Here is a 20,425-nt window from a genome sequence, read left to right as displayed (position 1 = left end):
TGCTGAAAGATATCCGCGGAGGTAAACTCCATGATCGGTGCCCAATCGGATTCGATAGGCACGGACGCAAGCGACTCGGAGCCTGTGGCCGGGGACGAATCCAACGGTTCGGCAACACGGCTCTCGTAGGAGGTGAAGTCAGTATCCGTCTCTATCGCCACTGAGAGTGCGGCCTCCGTGGCGGGGTCTATCCACCCTTCCTCAGATGGCGCAACTTGTTCCGGATTAAGGGCCGGAGTAGTTGCAGGTGTGATCTCCCGAACACTGTCCGACGGCAGAGTTAAGTCATGCTCGTCATGATTGTGCGGCGCACCTAACATGGGCTCGAATCCGTCAAAGATCAAGTCTCCGCGGATGTCGGCAGTATAGTTCAAGTTTCCGAACCTGACCTGATGGCCACGGGTGTAGCTCTTGATCTGCTCCAGATGGCCAAGCGAGTTGGCTCGCAGTACGAAGCCGCCGAATACGAAGATCTCACCGGGGAGGGAAACCTCACCCTGGATCGCATCGTTGCCGATGATCGAAGGAGCCATCAAGCCTTACGGTGACTGCACAGTGGAACTCTCAATGAAAGCACCAATGTCGGTGTCAGAACCGGCAGATCTTGGTTAGGGGGTCCCGAACTATGCGTCTAAGGCGGATGGTAACAGGAGGCAGGGAACACGATGTTTACCCAGGTTCGGGCCCTCTCGATGGAGGTAATACCTTACTTCCTGCTTGATTGATCTTGATGATATGAGTATTACAAGAGTTGATCTACCACGAGATCGTAGAGGCTAAACCCTAGAAGCTAGCCTACGGTATGATTGTTGTTGTGCTACGGACTAAACCCTCCGATTTATATAGACATCGGAGGGGGCTAGGGTTACACAGAGTCGGTTACAAGGGAGGAGATCTACATATCCGTATTGCCAAGCTTGCCTTCCACGCCAAGGAGAGTCCCATCCGGACACGGGACAAAGTCTTCAATCTTGTATCTTCATAGTCCAACAGTCCGGCTAAAGTATATAGTTCGGCCGTCTGAGGACCCCCTAATCCAGGACTCCCTCACCCTCACCCTCCTCGCCTCTCTGTCAAACCGCCTACGCGAAAACTGCCGCGCGTACTGCCTGGGAAAAGCCCCGCCCTCAACTTTGAACTACGCAAAAATAGTTCGAGCTTGTTCGTTCTATATACTAGTATTGTATGTTTATTCACCCGTGGGGTTGTTCAATGAATGGAGGGCCAGGGACCACAAGTGAACAATACTACTACTAGTAGTAGTAAGTAGGAGTCGTACAGGTAGTCACCTTAAATAGAGAGTTTCTTTTCTTTAATGCCATGTATACAAATTGAAACGCTTGTTGTGGAGAGAAAAAGATAATCACTCCACAATATATGTACGCAGGGGCCTGAGCGCTTGCTTTACTAGGGTTGCTCTCTTCATTCTCTCATCCTCTCCAGATATAAACAAGACAGCGGTAGCGACATTTTCTCTCTGCTCACCGCTGGTCACAGATCCGGCCGGATCCCTTCGGCTGGTGTGTGTAGAGGACTAGGTGCAATGTTCACGTGGTAATCGCCGGCGAGGGAGGAAACCCACAGCTGCCAGAGGGGCCCGATCCTCTACCCGTGCCGTTCTCTCCGACACAGCGTCGGCTCGGGAGGTCCTCATACCCTTCTTCCTCCCTGCCGTATTGTCTGCAGATCCGACCTGCCGCCGCCGACATCCCGACGATCCTCAGGTATAAGTTCTTTGAAAGCGGCCTTGCTCTACTGCCCCAGCTCCCCACGTGTCTGCATGTGCATCTTTTTCTACTCCCATCATCTCTTCCAAAGCCACCTAAATTTTTAGTATTATTTGAGGTAAAGCTACTTCATGCATTCAAATCTAGGTCTTTGTCCAAACAACGAAGAAAGGGGGGAGTTGGAGCATGAATCTAGGACTTGATTCAAAGAGGAAATAATATGGTGAAAGTAGTAAAGATCGGATAACCAACCGGTCTCTTGGTTGAAAAGGGAAATAATGGGAAAACGCAGTACAAACTGGATAAGGAATAGATCTATTATTGGTTGAAAAAAGGATAGAAAGTGGCGGCTGGTGGACAAGTCAACAGAGTATGTCCAGGATTAGATTTGTTGCCCTCACATAGTAAAAGGTCTCCAGGATTAGAATTGCTGCCCTCACAAAGTAAAAGGTCTCAAGATTAGATTTGCTGCCCTCACATAGTAAAAGGTCTCCGGGATTAGATTTGCTGCCCTCACATAGTAAAAGGTCTCCAGGATTAGATTTGCTGCCCTCACATAGTACAAGGTCTCCAGGATTAGGTTTGCTCCCCTCACATAGTAAAAGGTCTCCAGGATTAGATTTGCTGCCTCACATAGCATGAACAAACTCGGCATCACCACTTTATGCCTCCTTGTAGGTACATTGTGCTGATGCATCCACTGTCGCATGTCCTTATACCAACCTTTTGCTGTTGTTAATGTAAGGGCGCATGTAAAATGAAGCAATCACACTGTTACCTTAGGGACATGTCTAACCAATGTTATTGTTAATCTAATGCCTCGAGTGATAAGATGCAATTAAACTGTGTTACAAATGGCACTCCTACTATTTTCCCTAGTATGATAAGTAAGTTGCTCCTTTATGCTACTGAGTGTCCTGGTGTCCCCACGGTCCCATGCCCTTAAACCAACTCTTTAGCTGCCATTGATTTACTATATCTGGTAAACAAGCAATGCCACCATTAAAGTAATCCCATATTTGAGGAATCTCATTGTTGATCGTAATGCTTCTGGTAACATGAAGCATTGCTGACGTTTTAAATTTTCTATTGTCCTTGCGTGATTGCCATGAACATAATTAAGATGCTTCTTTTCATTTCGTATATTTTTATTGACCAGCAACTATTTACTTTCTATCTTTTTGTGCAGATAGGGATATCCATTTCACCTTGTTGCTATTGTGACCTTTTGGTGAACTGCACAAAACACTTTTTTTTGGAATGAGTGTCTTGTGTAGTTCAACTAAAATGTCACGTGGGCAACATCTCTCAATTTTGGTGGAACTGCACAAAATGGTGATTGGAGTTCCCAAAATCTCCGTCAAGTTCTGCTGGTAATCTCGTGCATCATTTTATTAGACTTTGCAAGATGAGCCATCACTGTCACCACAATGACACTTTATTTTAGTGAAACTGCACAAAAGGATAAGAAAATTATAGCTGCACCTTACATGAGCCGGACAGCCAACCTTAATGTTCCTCAATTTTAGTGCAACTACTAAAGAAGAACCTGCCAGCTCACGAGAGCAAGTACTTCTTGCTAGCTGAATGATGCAATCTTTGCTTCATTTCAGGTGAACTGCAGAAAAAGGCGCATGAATTGAATCATGGAACTCCAGGCAGGCCTCATCCGAGTGGAGCTGCAGGTTGAGTTCAAGGAGGCCACTATTAAAGTCATGCTCTTCTTGTTTGTGTTGTGCAAACAGGAATAGTCAACTACAGATGTTATGACAGTCAAGAGCATTCGCCAAGTTCTTTGATTGTATGACATGGCTAGCCAAGATGGATTTAATCCTGATATTCACTTTACCAAAAGGCTCTAATGGGTTGGTTCTGAATCTTGCAAGCTGGGAATCAATGATATGTGTAGGCATCTTTGTTGTACTTATTATTTGAATCTTATTTGTTGGTTCTGAATCTTGCAAGATGGGATTCAATGAGATGTTTAGGCATCTTTGTTGTACTTATTATTTGGATCTTATTTGTTGGTTCTGAATCTTGCAAGCTAGGAAACAATGAGATGTGTAGGCATCTTTGTTGTACTTATTATTTGGATCTTATTTGTTGGTTCTGAATCTTGCAAGCTGGGAAACACGGAATGATGATGCAGAGGACAACAACCATAACAAACAGTTCAAACTTGGTAGTATTATCTTTGTGAAAGTGCGACAAATGTGCTGATTGTGTGCGTCCTGAGAATAATAATTCTAATTGTTGTGCATGTTGATCCTGTGGCACTGCTAGAACGAGCCAATGCATTGCTTCTTTTAAGTATAAATTTCTATTAAAGCTAATTAAATTTAAGTAAAGTGACCACTAACTCCTGTTATTACAGTACCAATACAGACCCGCTCGTGAACCGACGTGTCGCCGGAGTAGGTTTCTTAATGGAGGCGATTGAATGCGCCGAGGGTGCATCTTCTGTCGGGCGTGCAGCGGACGAGGGAGAGGTAGTAATGTTGGAAATATGCCCTAGAGGCAATAATAAAATGGTTATTGTTGTATTTCCTTGTTCATGATAATTGTCTATTGTTCATGCTATAATTGTATTAACCGGAAACCGTAATACATGTGTGAATACATAGACCACAACATGTCCCTAGTAAGCCTCTAGTTGACTAGCTCGTTGATCAATAGATGGTCATGGTTTCCTGACCATGGACATTGGATGTCATTGATAATGGGATCACATCATTAGGAGAATGATGTGATGGACAAGACCCAATCCTAAGCCTAGCACAAGATCGTATAGTTCGTCTGCTAAAGCTTTTCTAATGTCAAGTATCATTTCCTTAGACCATAAGATTGTGCAACTCCCAGATATCGTAGAAATTCTTTGGGTGTACCAAACGTCACAACATAACCGGGTGGCTATAAAGGTGCACTACGGGTATCTCCGAAAGTGTCTGTTGGGTTGGCACGAATCGAGACTGGGATTTGTCGCTCCATGTAAACGGAGAGGTATCTCTGGGCCCACTCGGTAGGACATCATTATAATGTGCACAATGTGACCAAGGAGTTGATCACGGGATGATGTGTTACGGAACGAGTAAAGAGACTTGCCGGTAACGAGATTGAACAAGGTATCGGGATACCGACGATCGAATCTCGGGCAAGTACTATATCGGTAGACAAAGGGAATTGTATACGGGATTGATTGAATCCTTGACATCGTGGTTCATCCGATGAGATCATCGTGGAACATGTGGGAGCCAACATGGGTATCCAGATCCCGCTGTTGGTTATTGGCCGGAGAGTTGTCTCGGTCATGTCTACATGGTTCCCGAACCCGTAGGATCTACACACTTAAGGTTCGATGACGCTAGGGTTATAGGGAAAGTATGTACGTGGTTACCAAATGTTGTTCGGAGTCCCGGATGAGATTCCGGACGTCATGAGGAGTTCCGGAATGGTCCGGAGGTAAAGATTTATATATGGAAAGTTGTTGTTCGGGTTCCAGGAAAAGTTCGGTTTTTTCCGGTATTGTACCGGGAAGCTTCCGAAAGGTTCCGGAGGATTCCGAAGGGGTCCGGAGGTCCGGAAAATGTTCCACCACGTCCAATACAGCAGCATGGGCTCTAGGGGGGCTCCCTAACCTTAATGGGCCAGGGGCACCAGCCCCCCCAAGGCCCATGCGCATGGGAGAGGGGAAACCCTAAGGGGGAGGGCCTCCACTTGACTTGGGAGGCACTCCTCCCCCCCTTGGTCGCCGCCCCAACCCTAGATGGGATCTAGGGGGCTGGCCCCCTTCTCTCCCCACCTATAAATAGTGGAGGGGTGGGAGGGCGGCCACACCCTTGCACCTGGCGTAGCCCCCTCCCCTCCAATACCTCCTCCTCCTTCTCGCAGTGCCTGGCGAAGCCCTGCTAGAGTGCCACGCTCCTCCACCACCACCACGCCGTCATGCTACTGCTGGACGGAGTCTTCCCCAACCTCTCCTTCTCCCCTTGCTGGATCAAGGCATGGGAGACGTCACCGGGCTGCACATGTGTTGAATGCGGAGGCGCCGTTGTTCGGCGCTTAGATCGGAATCGACCGCGATCTGAATCGCTACGAGTACGACTACCTCATCCGCGTTCTAGTAACGCTTCCGCTTAGCGATCTACAAGGGTATGTAGATGCACTCCTCTCTCTCATTGCTAGTCTCTCCATAGATTGATCTTGGTGACACGTAGGATTTTTTTTGAATTATTGCTAAGTTCCCCAACAAGTAACTATTGTCGCATGTACACACTCAGTTTACTGTTGAATCCAGTTCCCCAAGAGCTGAAAAACGAATTGCTGCCGCCGCCTACACACTCGTTCACTTGAAGATACTCCAATGGCGATCTGAGGTGTGAGCCTGCTGGATATGGACTTCAGCAAGGAGTTCCCCATTGAGTTCGTCATTCAGTCCTATGGCTGCACCAAGTTGATGTGATGTACACCAATGATCCGGACACGGTGAAGCTTTGCCTCGCCGGGTTCAAGCAGTACCTAGAGGACGAGAAAGCACAAGGTTGCAGGACTAGACCTTGTGCCCGTCCATTCGTCTCCTGACAGGGACCAGCGGATCGCTGTTGCTCAGGTATGTGTGCGGGACGAGGTTCTCATCTACCACTTATGTAGGGCCATCAGAGGTTCTGGAGCATTCGCCCGTTTCATCGGCAGCGCTGACTGCACCTTCGCTACGGTGGAGAGAAGGAAGAACGTGACAATTCGACCATCTGGTGCAACAAGCTTGTCGACATCCAGAAGCAATACAAGATCATCAAAAACGGGCAGGAGAAGGACTTCGCGGTTGACCTCGCCGAGACCATCATCGACCCCTGATACGCCAACATGAAAGAAGACAATGATACCAAGGACCTGAACACGTGGGAGGTACCTCTGAATCTAGCCTACATAACCTACGCGGGCAAGGATGCATACGCATGCTACGACATGTACAGGCAGATCTTAGATATGAGGGCGTGTCTGCTTCCCGTAACCAACGAGTACACATACAGCCGCAGCGTCATGATCAAGCATGCCAGGAAGGTCTAGATGTTGTACTTTATCTGTTTATAAGCACCTTTATCATCTGAGTGTTTCATGCATTAGCCTATGTGTCGTAATTATCTGTTTTGTCCGAAATATTTCTTTTATGAACCCATTAACTTGTTTGCTTTTTTAGTGGCTATTTGCTTATGTATGTAACTAGTTCACTTGTCGTTAAAAAAACTAGTTCACTCGGCTGCCGTGCTTTGAATCTCCTTCCTCCCAACATATTCCCCTCCTCAGGTGGACCCAGCAGGTCTCGTACATAGACATATGGGACCAACCACCTATCCATTTGTATTTCTTTATTTTGTTCAATCTTTCGTCCTCTTCCTATATAGCGGCTGGCCATCATAGCCTATGGCGTTGGCCAGGCCATCCCTCTACTACCACACATTGTCCGGCGGTAGCAGCTCAATCGGCCCACCCTGCACACGAACAAGTCAACCCTCGTACTCCCCTTCGCCTGTGTCTTCCCCCGCTCCGGTTTGTTCGGTCCGGGGTCTCGACGTCGTCCTCCGCCTTGGTGCTCTAGCCGCGGGGCCGCCGTCTGTCATTTCCAACATGGTCAGCAAAACAAGAGGAATCGGGAGACAACTGTTCGTCGAGAGGCCGACAGTCCCGGGCCCACCAGGTCCATGGCCTAGGTTTTGTTGTTTAACATGGGCAGCCCACGACATGTTTCAATATTTTTTGGATCCAGCAGGTATCAAGCGGCCTCTGGGCCTCCCAACCTAGCTTGTCTATAACATCAGCAGCCCAAGTTATGTTTGTTTTTTCAAGACGACGCACAGCCTAGTTCTATTTTTCGTTTTCATTAATCCTATATCTGAATTTTCTCCCACTTTCTTTTTCGATGTAAACTGAGTTTTCTCCCAGTACTTTTCCCTAGAACCAACTCAACTGTCCCGGGTCTAGCCTAAAAAATAATAATACCCCACGTACTATTAACTCATCAAATTTAAATGATATTTTATTTCGTAAGTTGAAAGTTCATACAAAATAATAATAATAATTGTTTATATATAACTTGGCAAGTTAACTCCTAGTGATTGCGTACATAAGCTTGCAAAGATTTTACTGACCAATGCAGTAATAGACGTGCAATCATGTGTTTATATTTTTATAAGATTTCTCCGTCTAGCCCAACATGATATTTTCACCCAGCCCAACAAGTCCATGGATTTCGAGAAAAATGCAAATGGGCTTTAAATTCTACCATATATATAAACGGGCTGCATAGATGCTACATCATTGTTTCACCCAGCCCACCAAATGGACTAAAAAAACAAATGGACTGGCTGACATGTGGGCCAGTAGGTTGAAGCCTAAGAAGGCGTTCGATTTACATCCAATGGCCAGCATTCTTCTTCAATCTCTCGTCTTCTTCCCCCAGCGCTGCCGGGACCGGCTGTTCCAGCCTCCGGCGTCCATCGGCGTTGTTTTGCGCTCCTCAGCAAAACGCTACCTCGCCGATGGTCAGGCCATCCCTCTACTCCGCACCTCCTGTTATTCTCTGCAGAGTGTAGGCCCACCCCGCACCTGAACCAGTCAAGTTTCCCACTCCTCTCTGTCTGCAACTCCACTGCCGCGTCTTCCCCATCTCCGGGTCGTTCCAGTCTGGGGCCTCGCCATCGTCCACCGCCTCGGTGCGCTCGGCGCGGCGTGGTCAACATACGAGAGTCATCGGAAGAGGACGGTACGTGGAGAGCCTGACGGCTGGGACCCACGAGGTCCATGGTCGCACGCAAGGAAAGTTCCTCCTTATTACGCACTGTACGTGGACTATACGTGGGGAGGGCTTCTGTATTTCACGAAAAAAACGTTCCCCTCGCTGACAGGTCGGACCCACCAGCTATATCTTCGCACGCAAGGAAGTGCCTCCTTATTACGCACAAAAAAATGAATACCCCCCTACTAGCTGGGACCCACCATAGGGGGTGGCTGGCTTATGGGCCTACTAAGTTGACGGGGACGGAGGATGTTGTCAACTTAGTTAATATGAACGATTCTAGCTCCAGTGACCATACGATGTCCATCCAATGGCCATAGTGCTTCTTCAACCTCTGGTCTTCTTGCTCCAGTCGTCCAAAGCAGCGCCGGTCGTGTCGCATGCTCCTGCCTCCCGTGGCCGGCTGTGATGCCGCGGAGGCCTCACCGCCCCCTACTACTCCCACCGCTGGCCAGTGCATCCCTCTACTCACTCACACCCCCTGTTATTCTGCGGCGACGGCAGCCTCACGCCGCAGCCGAACCAGTGAACCCTCGTACTCCTCTCCGCGTGGGCATCCACTGTCGCGTCTGAAGGAAATATGCCCAAGAGGCAATAATAAAGTTATTATTTATTTCCTTATATCATGATAAATGTTTGTTATTCATGCTAGAATTGTATTAACCGGAAACATAATACATGTGTGAATACATAGACAAACAAAGTGTCACTAGTATGCCTCTATTTGACTAGCTCATTGATCAAAGATGGTTATGTTTCCTAACCATAGACATGAGTTGTCATTTGATTAATGGGATCACATCATTAGGAGAATAATGTGATTGACTTGACCCATTCTGTTAGCATAGCACTTGATCGTTTAGTTTGTTGCTATTGCTTTCTTCATGACTTATACATGTTCCTATGACTATGAGATTATGCAACTCCCATTTACCAGAGGAACACTTTGTGTGCCACCAAACGTCACAACGTAACTGGGAGATTATAAAGGTGCTCTACAGGTGTCTCCAAAGGTACTTGTTGGGTTGGCGTATTTCGAGATTACGATTTGTCACTCCGATTGTCGGAGAGGTGTCTCCGGGCCCACTCGGTAATGCACATCACTATAAGCCTTGCAAGCATTGCAACTAATGAGTTAGTTGCGGGATGATGTATTACGGAACGAGTAAAGAGACTTGCTGGTAACGAGATTGAACTAGGTATTGAGATACCGACGATCGAATCTCGGGCAAGTAGCATACCGATGACAAAGGGAACAACGTGTGTTGTTATGCGGTCTGACCGATAAAGATCTTCGTAGAATATGTAGGAGCCAATATGGGCATCCAGGTCCCGCTATTGGTTATTGACAAGAGAGGTGTCTCGGTCATGTCTACATATTTCTCGAACCCGTAGGGTCCGCACGCTTAACGTTCTCGAACCCAATGTCTACATAGTACTATGAGTTATGTATGTTGGTGACCGAATGTTGTTCGGAGTTTTGGATGAGATCACAGATATGACGAGGAACTCCGGAATGGTCCGGAAGTAAAGATTGATATGTGGATAGTAGTGTTTGATCTCCGGAAGGGGTTCCGGATGTTTCCCGAAATGTTTGGGCACGAGAACACTTTATCTGGGCCAAAGGGGAAAGCTCACAAGGCTTTTGGAAAGTGCAAAAGGAAGTTTTGCGGAGACCAGAGGCTAGACGCTAGGAACCCTGGCGTCTAGGGGGTAGACGCCGGGAACCCTGGCGTCTAGCCCTGGAGTCCGAGAAGGACTCTTGCCTTTCGGGTGAAACCGACTTTGAGGAGGCTTTTACTCCAAGTTTCGACCCCAGGGCTCAACATATAAATAGAGGGGTAGGGATAGCACCAAAGACAGATCAAGAAACACCAAGCCGTGTGCCGGCAACCCCACCTCCTCTAGTTTATCCTCCGTCATAGTTTTCGTAGTGCTTAGGCGAAGCCCTGCGAAGATTGTTCTTCACCAACACCGTCACCACGCCATTATGTTGCTGGAACTCATCTACTACTTCGCCCCTCTTGCTGGATCGAGAAGGCGAGGACGTCACCGAGCCGAACGTGTGCAGAACTCGGAGGTGCCGTGCTTTCAGTACTTGGATCGGTCGGATCGTGAAGACGTATGACTACATCAACCGCGTTGATATAATGCTTCCGCGAACAGTCTACGAGCGTACGTAGACAACACTCTCCCCTCTCGTTGCTATGCATCACCATGATCTTGCGTGTGCGTAGGAAATTTTTGAAATTACTACGTTCCCCAACAGCGTCTTCCCCGGCTCCGCATCGTCCCCTTCCTAGGCCTCTCCGTCGTCCACCGCCTTGGTGCTCTCGGCGCGGCGTGGTCAATGTGGTCAACGACCGACTTCCATCGGAAGAGTACTATACGTGGAGAGGCTGACAGCTGGGTCCACGACCGCAGCTGGGTCCACGGCCACAGCCCAGTTTTTTTGTGATTTGCCAAGTAAGTCGCTTTGTCAGGCCTGTTGGGCTGCAAATCTTTCAAGACGAGGAGAGCTTCATTCGACTGGCCGAGAAAATGGCCTATCACTAATGAGAAATGGGATGTACATTTTTAAAATGCATCAAACTGGCAAATAGTTTCAAATTTCTTTTTTTTCATTTCAAGATTTTAAATTGCATTGATTTTTATGTGTGGACAATTTGTTGGATTTTATATTGATATACATTTATTTTTAAAATCAAATTGAATGTGACTCAAAATTTTGGGATTAAAAATAGTTCGGACCGCACCGAAATATGCAAAATTTCGTATAATTTTTTAACCGTGGCCACAATATGAGCTGTAATGCTAACAAAAAGAATATGGGCTCCAAAAAAACCTTAAAATTTAGCAAATGGGCTGTAAATCTATTGTATATAAAAAGTACTTTACGGGCTAACCAGAAAAAAGAAATTAATCTAGAAATTATCATAAAAATTAGAAACATCTAACCGTTAAATTTTTTTTGAAAGGAACACCTTGCATTCCAATTACTCCGGACCGACCAAATCGGCGGTCATGGCATCCATTACATCCACCGGAAAGTCTGCATGCCAGACAAGCTCGCACTCAGGCTCAGCGTTAGACCCAACTGCAGCCAGCACATGCACTGGGAAATTACAGACCCTGGGGCAATACAAAATCTTACACTGACTAAAACCAAACTGCAGGAGAAATTTGACTTCCCAGAAAAGAACGCCAAGGGGGCCTCAGTCCTGAATGGAGGAAGAGGATGCTTGCTGCAGATTTAAGGAATCATTCTCAAAGTGCACCTTGCCCATACCTTGAGCTTCAGCGAACTGGATTGCTTTGAGAAGAGCTTCATTTTCTGCTTGGAGTGCACTAGCTTGGTCCCCTAGTTTGCCGGCAGCCGCCATAATTACCTCGCATGTACTATCACGTGCGATTATACCCCAACCTCCAGAGCCCGTGCTGGGCAAGAAAGCTGCGTCAACATTAATTTTAACAATATCAGGTGGGGGTGCCGACCATCTTGGGACCGGGGCATGACTGTTCTTCTCCTTCTTTCCTAGGAACTCAGACCATTCAGTGGTCAGATACCCAACACGCGCCTGGAAAGCTTCAGTCATAAGCCTCTGCTTATTATGATTAACGTTGTTCCTCTCAGACCACCAAGTCCAAAGCAAGCAAATAGTGCGCAGCTTTACTACTTCTGGGAGCTTAAAAACAGCATCAAGCAAGTCCCTAGGAGACTCACATAGAAGTAATTTCCACCTGATATGCTCCAGATCACAGCACCTCCACATTTTCTTTACTTCTTTGCAGCGCAGGAACAGATGACCACCATCTTCAGATTGTCGATGGCAGAGGAAGCATCATGTGTCCAACTCAATTGTAAGTCTCTCAATATTGCACAAAAGGGGATGGCTATTATGTGCAAACCTCCACATAAAATGATGCACCCTAGGTGGACATCTAATCTTCCAAAGCATGTTCCAGAAATTTGTGATACTCTCCTGGCCGGCTGAGCTTACACCCACTTGACGTACTCTCTGTTGCTGTAGCAAACGCACATGTACCCTATACGCCGACCTGACTGAAAACATCCCCTTTTTGTCAAAGTGCCACGCAACAAAATCATCGTATTGATCACATATTGGGATGCTCAGAATGGTTCTCGCATCCTCGGGGCAGAATGTTTGTCGGACCAAATCTCTGTCCCATCGATTTGTACTTGGGTCAATAAGCTCAGAAACTCTAGTGAGTAGATGTCCTCCTTGGAGCGTACGGGGGCGCCGGGTATCATTTGAGGGTAACCAAGGATCAAACCATATATTAATCTTTTCCCCCGACCCAACCCTCCATATCATGCCTGCCTTTATCACCTCGATGCCTTGCAGCAGACTAGGCCATACATAGCTCATACCCGGTTGTGGTACTGCCGTCAGTACATCTCCGTGGGGGAAATACTTTGCTTGCAACACGCGTGCACACAACGATTCGGGCACTTGTATCAGACGCCATAATTGTCGGGCTAGCATCGCAATATTAAACGAGTGTAAGTCCCGAAACCCCACTCCTCCCCGCTCCTTTGGCTGCACCATCTTCTCCCAACTAACCCACTGATGATTAGTGTCCTCCTCCTGGTTAGCCCACCAAAATTTGCAAACCATCTGACTTATACTTTCACATAGTGACTTCGTAAGATCAAAACAAGACATAGCATAAGTGAGAATGGCATGTATCACTGCCTTCATAAGTACCTCCTTGGCTGCCTTAGAGAGGAGTTTAATCTTCCATCCTTGCAAAATCTCCCAGATCTTTTCTCTGATGTATTCAAGACACTTCTATCTAAACTGCCCAATATAACTAGGAAGCCCCAAATATTTTCCTTGAAGGCTTTCTGCCTGCAGCCCCAAAAGGGATAGGAGTTGATGTTTCATACTGGCTGGGGTATTTTTACTAAACAAAACAGCAGACTTGTCCCAGTTGATAACTTGACCCGACCCCATTTCGTATACTTGCAGAATATGATTCACTGTTTGTATGCTCTCTGGATTTGCCTCAAGCAGGAGTAAAGAGTCGTCCGCGAACAGCAGATGGCTCACCGAAGGGGCCCCCTGTGCTAACTGAATGCCCTTAATTTGCCCCACATCCTCAGCATGTTGTAGCAGTGCAGAAAGTCCCTCGGCGCACAACAAAAAAAGGTACGGAGAAATCGGATCACCTTGTCGTAGACCACGTCCAGGGATTATTTGGTCCGTACAGGAACCATTAACTTTGAACCGATACTTCACAGTCCGTATGCATTTGCTAATCAGACCCACAAACTCTTGCGCAAAACCTAGCTGCACCATAACCTTTTCCAGAAAGCCCCACTCCACACGGTCATACGCCTTACTCATATCAAGTTTGAGAGCGGCATAAAAATTCCTCCCAGTTCTTTTCCTCTTCAAGAAGTGTGTCATTTCATATGCAAGGATTGTGTTGTCAGAGATATGCCTACCAGAGACAAAAGCACTTTGATTTGGTGATATAATATCTCCTAGGATGCACTTGAGCCGGTTAGCAATGACCTTGGACACGAGTTTGTACACAACGTTGCAAAGGCTAATAGGGCGAAGATCCTTCAACTTCTCGGGGTTCTGAACCTTGGGGATAAGCACCACAAGGGTGTCGTTCCATCCCTCCCGTAGACTACCGCCATGCAACACATGCAACACCTCTCGTACCACATCGTCGCCCACCAGCTGCCAATAATGCCATTATATTATAATATATAGTGCGAAAAAACTTCCCTCACGTCTACCTTTTTTCCTTCAAAATATCTTAACCTATCAAGGCCAACTTACGAATAGAAGAAGCGATCTAACAAAATCAGAAGAAACCTACGCTAAGGAACCCTAGCTTGCCTAAATCATCTTCACTGCCATTGCGTTGGCACAATACCACACAACGATCCAGGCTTCCACTCTCAGGTCAGCAATCCAGGCTTCCACCCCTACATCCTTCCTCCTCTCTCAGGTCTTTTTTTAACTCACGCAAATAGGGGTGGAAGGGAACAACGACCCAAACCAAGATAGGTATGTTGATCGCTTCTCCCAAACAATCCAACCCTTCACTAATCATTGTTTTTGTTCCTAATACCATATACAATAATCTCACGATCAATCTTACAGTACATCACATATTCTTTGCACCAATCTCACAATCAATCTCATGATCGCATAAACAAAACTCATGATAGGTTAGACATATACCATAATGATATAGCTATTACAGTATTACTCCAAATTAACATACACCACAATGATGGCTTTCCCTCAAAGAAAAAAAAAGAACTCTCACAAGCAAGTGCCCCAATATCCTCAATTGCTCCATCGGCCCATCGAGCGAGCCTCCAGTAAGTACCATCTGCACAGATCATGTAGAAATAACATATAGTTTAATCTTTTCTCAAAAACAACAGTACATCTAACGTCAAGGTATGACAAGACAATCAAATAAGCTTTTCATTCATGTCCTAAGTTCTCCTTGTGATTGTTCAGTGGTTATTGTACATCAAATTTTGCATCCTAGATTGCAATCTTATCTTATTCTTACAGTTTAATCTTTTCTCAACAGTAAGAACAGAAACGGCAGTACAATGCGCGCCTTCTATTCAAGGCGTGAGAACAAAATCAAATAGCTTTTGAAATACTCCCTCCGTCCCATAATATAAGATGTTTTTGCAAGCTAAGATAGCTTGCAAAAACATCTTATATTATGGGATGGAGGGAGTAGCTTTTAAGTTCTTATCAAGCTCTAAGTTCCCCTTACAATTTTTCAATCGTTATTGTACATGAACTTGCAATCCCCAATTGCAATCTTATTCTTCACTAAATATATGCTTTTATGGACTTGCATGTAACTACAGCACTAGGATAAAAGATACTCACAGTATGTGTGTTTTCACCTGAAGACTGGAACTTAATACCCACTAGGTCTCCTTCATTTCTACAACAAAGAAGAAAATTTGTAAGATGAAAAAATAATCAAAATCATAATTTTTTAGAACCTTAAGGAGTACTCCATGATGATCTTATAATATACCTGATCCTCTTTAATAATATATGCACCTATGACCCCATAAATGAGGTAAAAACAGGATTAACGCGTCAGCATCAGAACACACAAGGGAATCAACCAATCGTCACATTGTTCGAGTGTTGCACATAAAGCTCAAGGAGTTCATGAGAGACATAAGAGAAAGGGGGTATCCAAAACACTTGCAAGTAATAACATGCTGACTTTATCACACCTGTTATTTCATTTTCTATAGCAAATGAACTAACAAGGATGATGTGGTCAAGAACATAGTCAACACAAAAATATTCTAACGGTAGGAACTAAAAACACATTTACATATGCTACTAGCCTTTTTAGATAACCATAAGTAGATGGAAAATTAGTACACTGCAAACTATACTCAAAATAAAATTGAATTTTCTATGCTAACATGATATGGTAGAACAAATATGATGTACTACTCCCATAAGTATTGCAAACACGCATCAACATTCGATGGAAATAGCTCAATAATACTAATTGTGGACACTATATATTATCTAACTATCTTACAACTAAAATATATAATGCAACAATCCAAGTTAGGCACATGTGGGTTTGTGATTAAGCTTGGACGGGAAAAATATTTCAAATTATTATCTTATTATGTATGTATTCAACATAAAAAAATGTTGCACTGAAGTACGTCATAAGCGATGTATTTATTCATAATGATTGTTACTTCTTTACACCTGAAGTTGTGAATGTTACTTCTCCACGACTGAAGTTGTGAATGTAAAAAAAAGTAAGTATGGGTAGCATGTTTTTTATAGTAATTTATGTGAAACGTTATTTTCAAGATAGGAGAGGACAATGAAACTTCAAGACCAAAAAAAGAGACAACCTTCGCTCATACATGGAGGCGTGTCAGACTGCACAACTATGCCAGAAGAGAACAACCTCTGGACAACGTGCGGTAAGAAAATTTTTACTTACTGTTCTGAATTCAACTGCTAATCTTCCCTTACATGATGCACGACTGTAGTACAATATACCGGAAGCAACATCATAGCTTGCTTTTGTTTTGCACATCAATTGTGCTATCTATGTGTTCCACTCTTTCCATGCTTACAAAAATTTCTTCATTAACTCAGTGTATTTGATGTACAAATATCTGGTCTTACATAGTTTACCCTACACATATGGTTATCACACACGTTCGCCTATGCATTTCCATATGGGCTGCAGATAATTTGAAGTGTTCAAATAAATAAATCAAACATGTTACATTTGGTCCTGACTGAAGCTATCAATTATTTCTTTGTCAAAAACATGAGAACAAATTTCCATGCACTCTGGCTTAATCAAGACAGAGGGAAATCAGCATTGTTGAATTGCCAGAGGGAAACATATCACGTACTACAAGTAAAAAATTACGCATGTTGCAAAAAAACTCTTATTTCTACTAATGGTATTATGCTTATGCAGGGCAAGTAATACAACATAAATAGCTAGAGATGTAAGACTATATAAGAAAAGAAAAATACAAAGAGGAATCCAGAACTAGCGACACAAAAACAAAATCAATAATCAGTAGGCTGGTATGACTAAGAGGTAAGTAGCAAGAAAGTTCAATCAAGATATACAATTTAGACATTCAAGAACCTGGTATTTCTTTTAGGGGTGTGTAAAGGACTAAATATAACACAAAGTGTACAACATGAAAAACAAGGATAGAGAAAAGAACACCAAATATGTAAGTTCTATCAAGGTTTTTTAGTACCAACAAGAACAACTAGACAATATGAATTTTAAATTGATGCTCAATTAGGAAACTTGAACAGGACATTGGAGAGGGCAATGTCAAAATTTGGAACGTCAGAAACCCAAGTTGCAAGTGTGTGATGTAGTGCAATTTTCTGGTACGAAGAAAGAACTTCAAGTAGAGCGAGAACATGCCATCTTTCAGACTATGCTACCAACAGGCAAGGTTGACTTGCCACTATTGAGAGAGCCGCTGGATAACCATACCAAATTGCTAAGGAAACACAACGGAAAAAGGTGGAATAACTACATGCAAAATATTCAGATTATTCAAGTCCATGTTCGCTTTCATATCAACGGGAGGAAAGGTACACACAAAAATAAACAATGGCTGTGGACCTTATGTATTTGGAATGAATGGCCCAAAATACCACAAAATAGGAACTCTACTACCTGAAGGTAAAGACGAACCATGCATAGCGCAGTTATGCACCTATGACCCTACAAATGAGGTAAAAACAGGATTAACGCGTCAGCATCAGAACACACAAGGGAATCAACCAATCGTCACATTGTTCGAGTGTTCCACATAAAGCTCAAGGAGTTCATGAGAGACATAAGAGAAAGGGGGTATCCAAAACACTTGCAAGTAATAACATGCTGACTTTATCACACCTGCTATTTTATTTTCTATAGCAAATGAACTAACAAGGATGATGTGGTCAAGAACATAGTCAACACAAAAAATATTCTAAAGGTAGGAACTAAAAACACATTTACATATGCTACTAGCCTTTTTAGATAACCATAAGTAGATGAAAAATTAGTAAACTGCAAACTATCCTCAAAATAAAATTGAATTTTCTATGCTAACATGATATGGCAGAACAGATATGATCTACTACTCCTAGAAGTATTGGAAACATGCACCAACATTCGATGGAAATAGCTAAATATACCAATTGTTGACACTATATATTATCTAATATTTGATCTATATGTCAAATTCATTAGCACCCATTTTCATATTCACTTATTAAAATTAATTCTATCTTTGGAAAATAGTAAAACTTGCTAATTACAAATGAACTAATATTTTTTTTAATAATAGATATGAATGGGGGCAGGGGGGCTAACACTTCAAATGCCAGTCCCAAGTACGGAAAAAGTATATGGGGCATAAATAGATTTACATACTTCACTAACAAGTCGTACCTTAATGTATTATATGAAACAAGAAAAAAAATACGAGTATGAGATAGGCAGGAAAGGAAGAAGGCGGGGCCTGCAAGTGAAAAACGAGCCGCCTAAGTCAGGCTTCCGCTGTCGAGGATGAAGATGACCTGCCGGGGCGCCTCGCTCCGGGACGGCCACGATGCGATCGAAGATAACGCCGCCAGCATCCTCACAATCGAGGTGGATTCAAGCTGGATGTGGGAGATGAGATCCACGCCCACGTCGCCTCCAAGGACGCCGACGACAGCTGTGCTGTCAAGATCGAGAAGCTCGCCTTCTCCATTGCGCAGCTTCTCATCGAGCCCTGCTAACCCTCCATCGCCGTTCGGCGTGGCAGATCGAGGAGGCGTACAGGGAGCCAAATTAGGCGCACGAGATGGCCACCCCGTGCGAGCAGGTGTGTACGAGCAAGGTCACGACAAGGAATCAAGAGGGGAAACTGAGATGGCGTTGGGAATCTGCAGCGCTCGGGTGTTACGAAATTTGTACAGAGGTCGGGGATAGAAGAAGATGAAAAGAGGATCAGGCAAGAGCGTCGCGTGAAACTGCAAGGTGTTTTTTTTTGTTCTTTTGAGCGGTGAGACTGTGAGGTTTCTTTTTTTAAGGGTGTGTCACCAGATGGAACGTAACGGGTCCGTCCCGTCTCTAGAGGTCGTTCTCCTGTTTGGTTTGGTCGAGGAATCGGAACCCACTGGTTCTCTGGAATGGCATATTTGTCCTAGATCCGGAACGCGTTAGTACCTCTGAATCGGTGGAACGACGCGGAACGCCTCGTCTCTCACATTCCCTCCTCTTCTCCGTTGAAGAAGCCAATCTCCAGCCGCCAGCCATGCATGCCCGCTCCGCCCTGGTTATCTCCTCCATTCCCGCTCCGGCCGTGAGGGCTAGCGCCACTGCGACGACCTGGCCACCACCACCTTCTTGTGCGCCGCTCCACCGCGATTCGGCCACTCCGGCCCCGATCCAGTCAGCCCTCAGGCGCTGTTCCACCACCGGTCCCCGATCTAGCCAGCCCACAGGCGCTCCTCCACCTCCGTCCGATCATACCGTCACCAACGGCTGCAAGCAGGGAGCAATGACTGGCTGCAACAGGAACAACGGCAACCGCGACGGCGCGTTCCTACAGGCGGCAGGTTGATTCCTGGTGGCGCTCCTCAGCAGCAGTGGCTTGCGGCGGCGGTGGCCGTGGAGGAGTAGAGCAGCAGCCGCGGAGCAGCAGTAGAGACCGGGCAAGAAGCAGCTAGCAGGCAGCGGAGCAGCAACAACAGGCCAACAGAGAGCAGCATCGGCTAGCAGAGAGACGAGCTTCATTCAGTATATAGGAATTGCTTGTGCGTATGTTGGATTGCTACAACAGAGAGCTTCATTAGTACAGCAGCAGCTAGTCTTTTATTATTTCTGCTTGGTGCGTATGTCGGATTGTTGGTTAATGATTTTTTTACCTATATATGTAACTTGTTAAATACAAACTAGTGTGAATTTATGTTTGATATATGCTTGAGTGTATTTATACATTGTTCGTGTTGCAAATAAAATTTAAATGTTTTCTTAGAATTTGAATACTCTGTTCCTGAAAATACAAAGAGTTAAAATTATTCATACTGTTGCTGAAAATCACTCCATTCCAACTGTCGAACCAAACACCAGAACATAACCATTCCATTCCATATAATACCCATAATCAAACACAGGAACGGAACCAACCCATTCCCAGGAAATAGAATCATCACATTCCATTCCACTTGGTTCTTAAACCAAATACGCCCTAAAGGACGGTGAGAGTGAGACTGTGAGTTGTGTGCACATTGTCTACACTTGCGTGATCCTCTTGGATTTCCACCAGAAAAAAACATTTCTACTAAAAAAGCAAAAAATTCCTATTATTAATCAGTGA

The 20,425-nt window shown here is 45.0% G+C and overlaps 1 protein-coding gene and 1 long non-coding RNA gene across 2 annotated transcripts; both read right to left on the bottom strand.

Annotated features, from left to right (window-relative positions):
• Positions 1-11,732: 11,732 nt before the first annotated feature.
• LOC147990788 (uncharacterized) lies at positions 11,733-12,290 on the bottom strand. The gene has a single exon (XM_087538393.1). The coding sequence runs from the start codon at positions 12,288-12,290 to the stop codon at positions 11,733-11,735; it is 558 nt and encodes a 185-aa protein (XP_087394519.1).
• A 2,290-nt stretch (positions 12,291-14,580) lies between these two features.
• LOC125508491 (uncharacterized) lies at positions 14,581-19,436 on the bottom strand. The gene is made up of 2 exons (XR_007283542.2): positions 15,423-19,436; positions 14,581-14,898 (listed from the first exon to the last, which is right to left on the bottom strand). It is a non-coding gene; the product is annotated as an uncharacterized LOC125508491 (long non-coding RNA).
• Positions 19,437-20,425: the final 989 nt, after the last annotated feature.

The sequence above is a fragment of the Triticum urartu genome, chromosome 1A, assembly GCF_056163025.1.
Source record: "Triticum urartu cultivar PI428250 chromosome 1A, HENAU_Tu73, whole genome shotgun sequence".
Taxonomy (NCBI): domain Eukaryota; kingdom Viridiplantae; phylum Streptophyta; class Magnoliopsida; order Poales; family Poaceae; genus Triticum; species Triticum urartu.
Note: the sequence above shows the minus strand (reverse complement) of the source record. Positions and strands in the feature narration are given on the sequence as shown.

Bases quoted from the DNA above. Each gene is read 5' to 3' on its own strand.
- LOC147990788 (XM_087538393.1), bottom strand. From the start codon at position 12,290: ATGTGGAGGTGCTGTGATCTGGAGCATATCAGGTGGAAATTACTTCTA.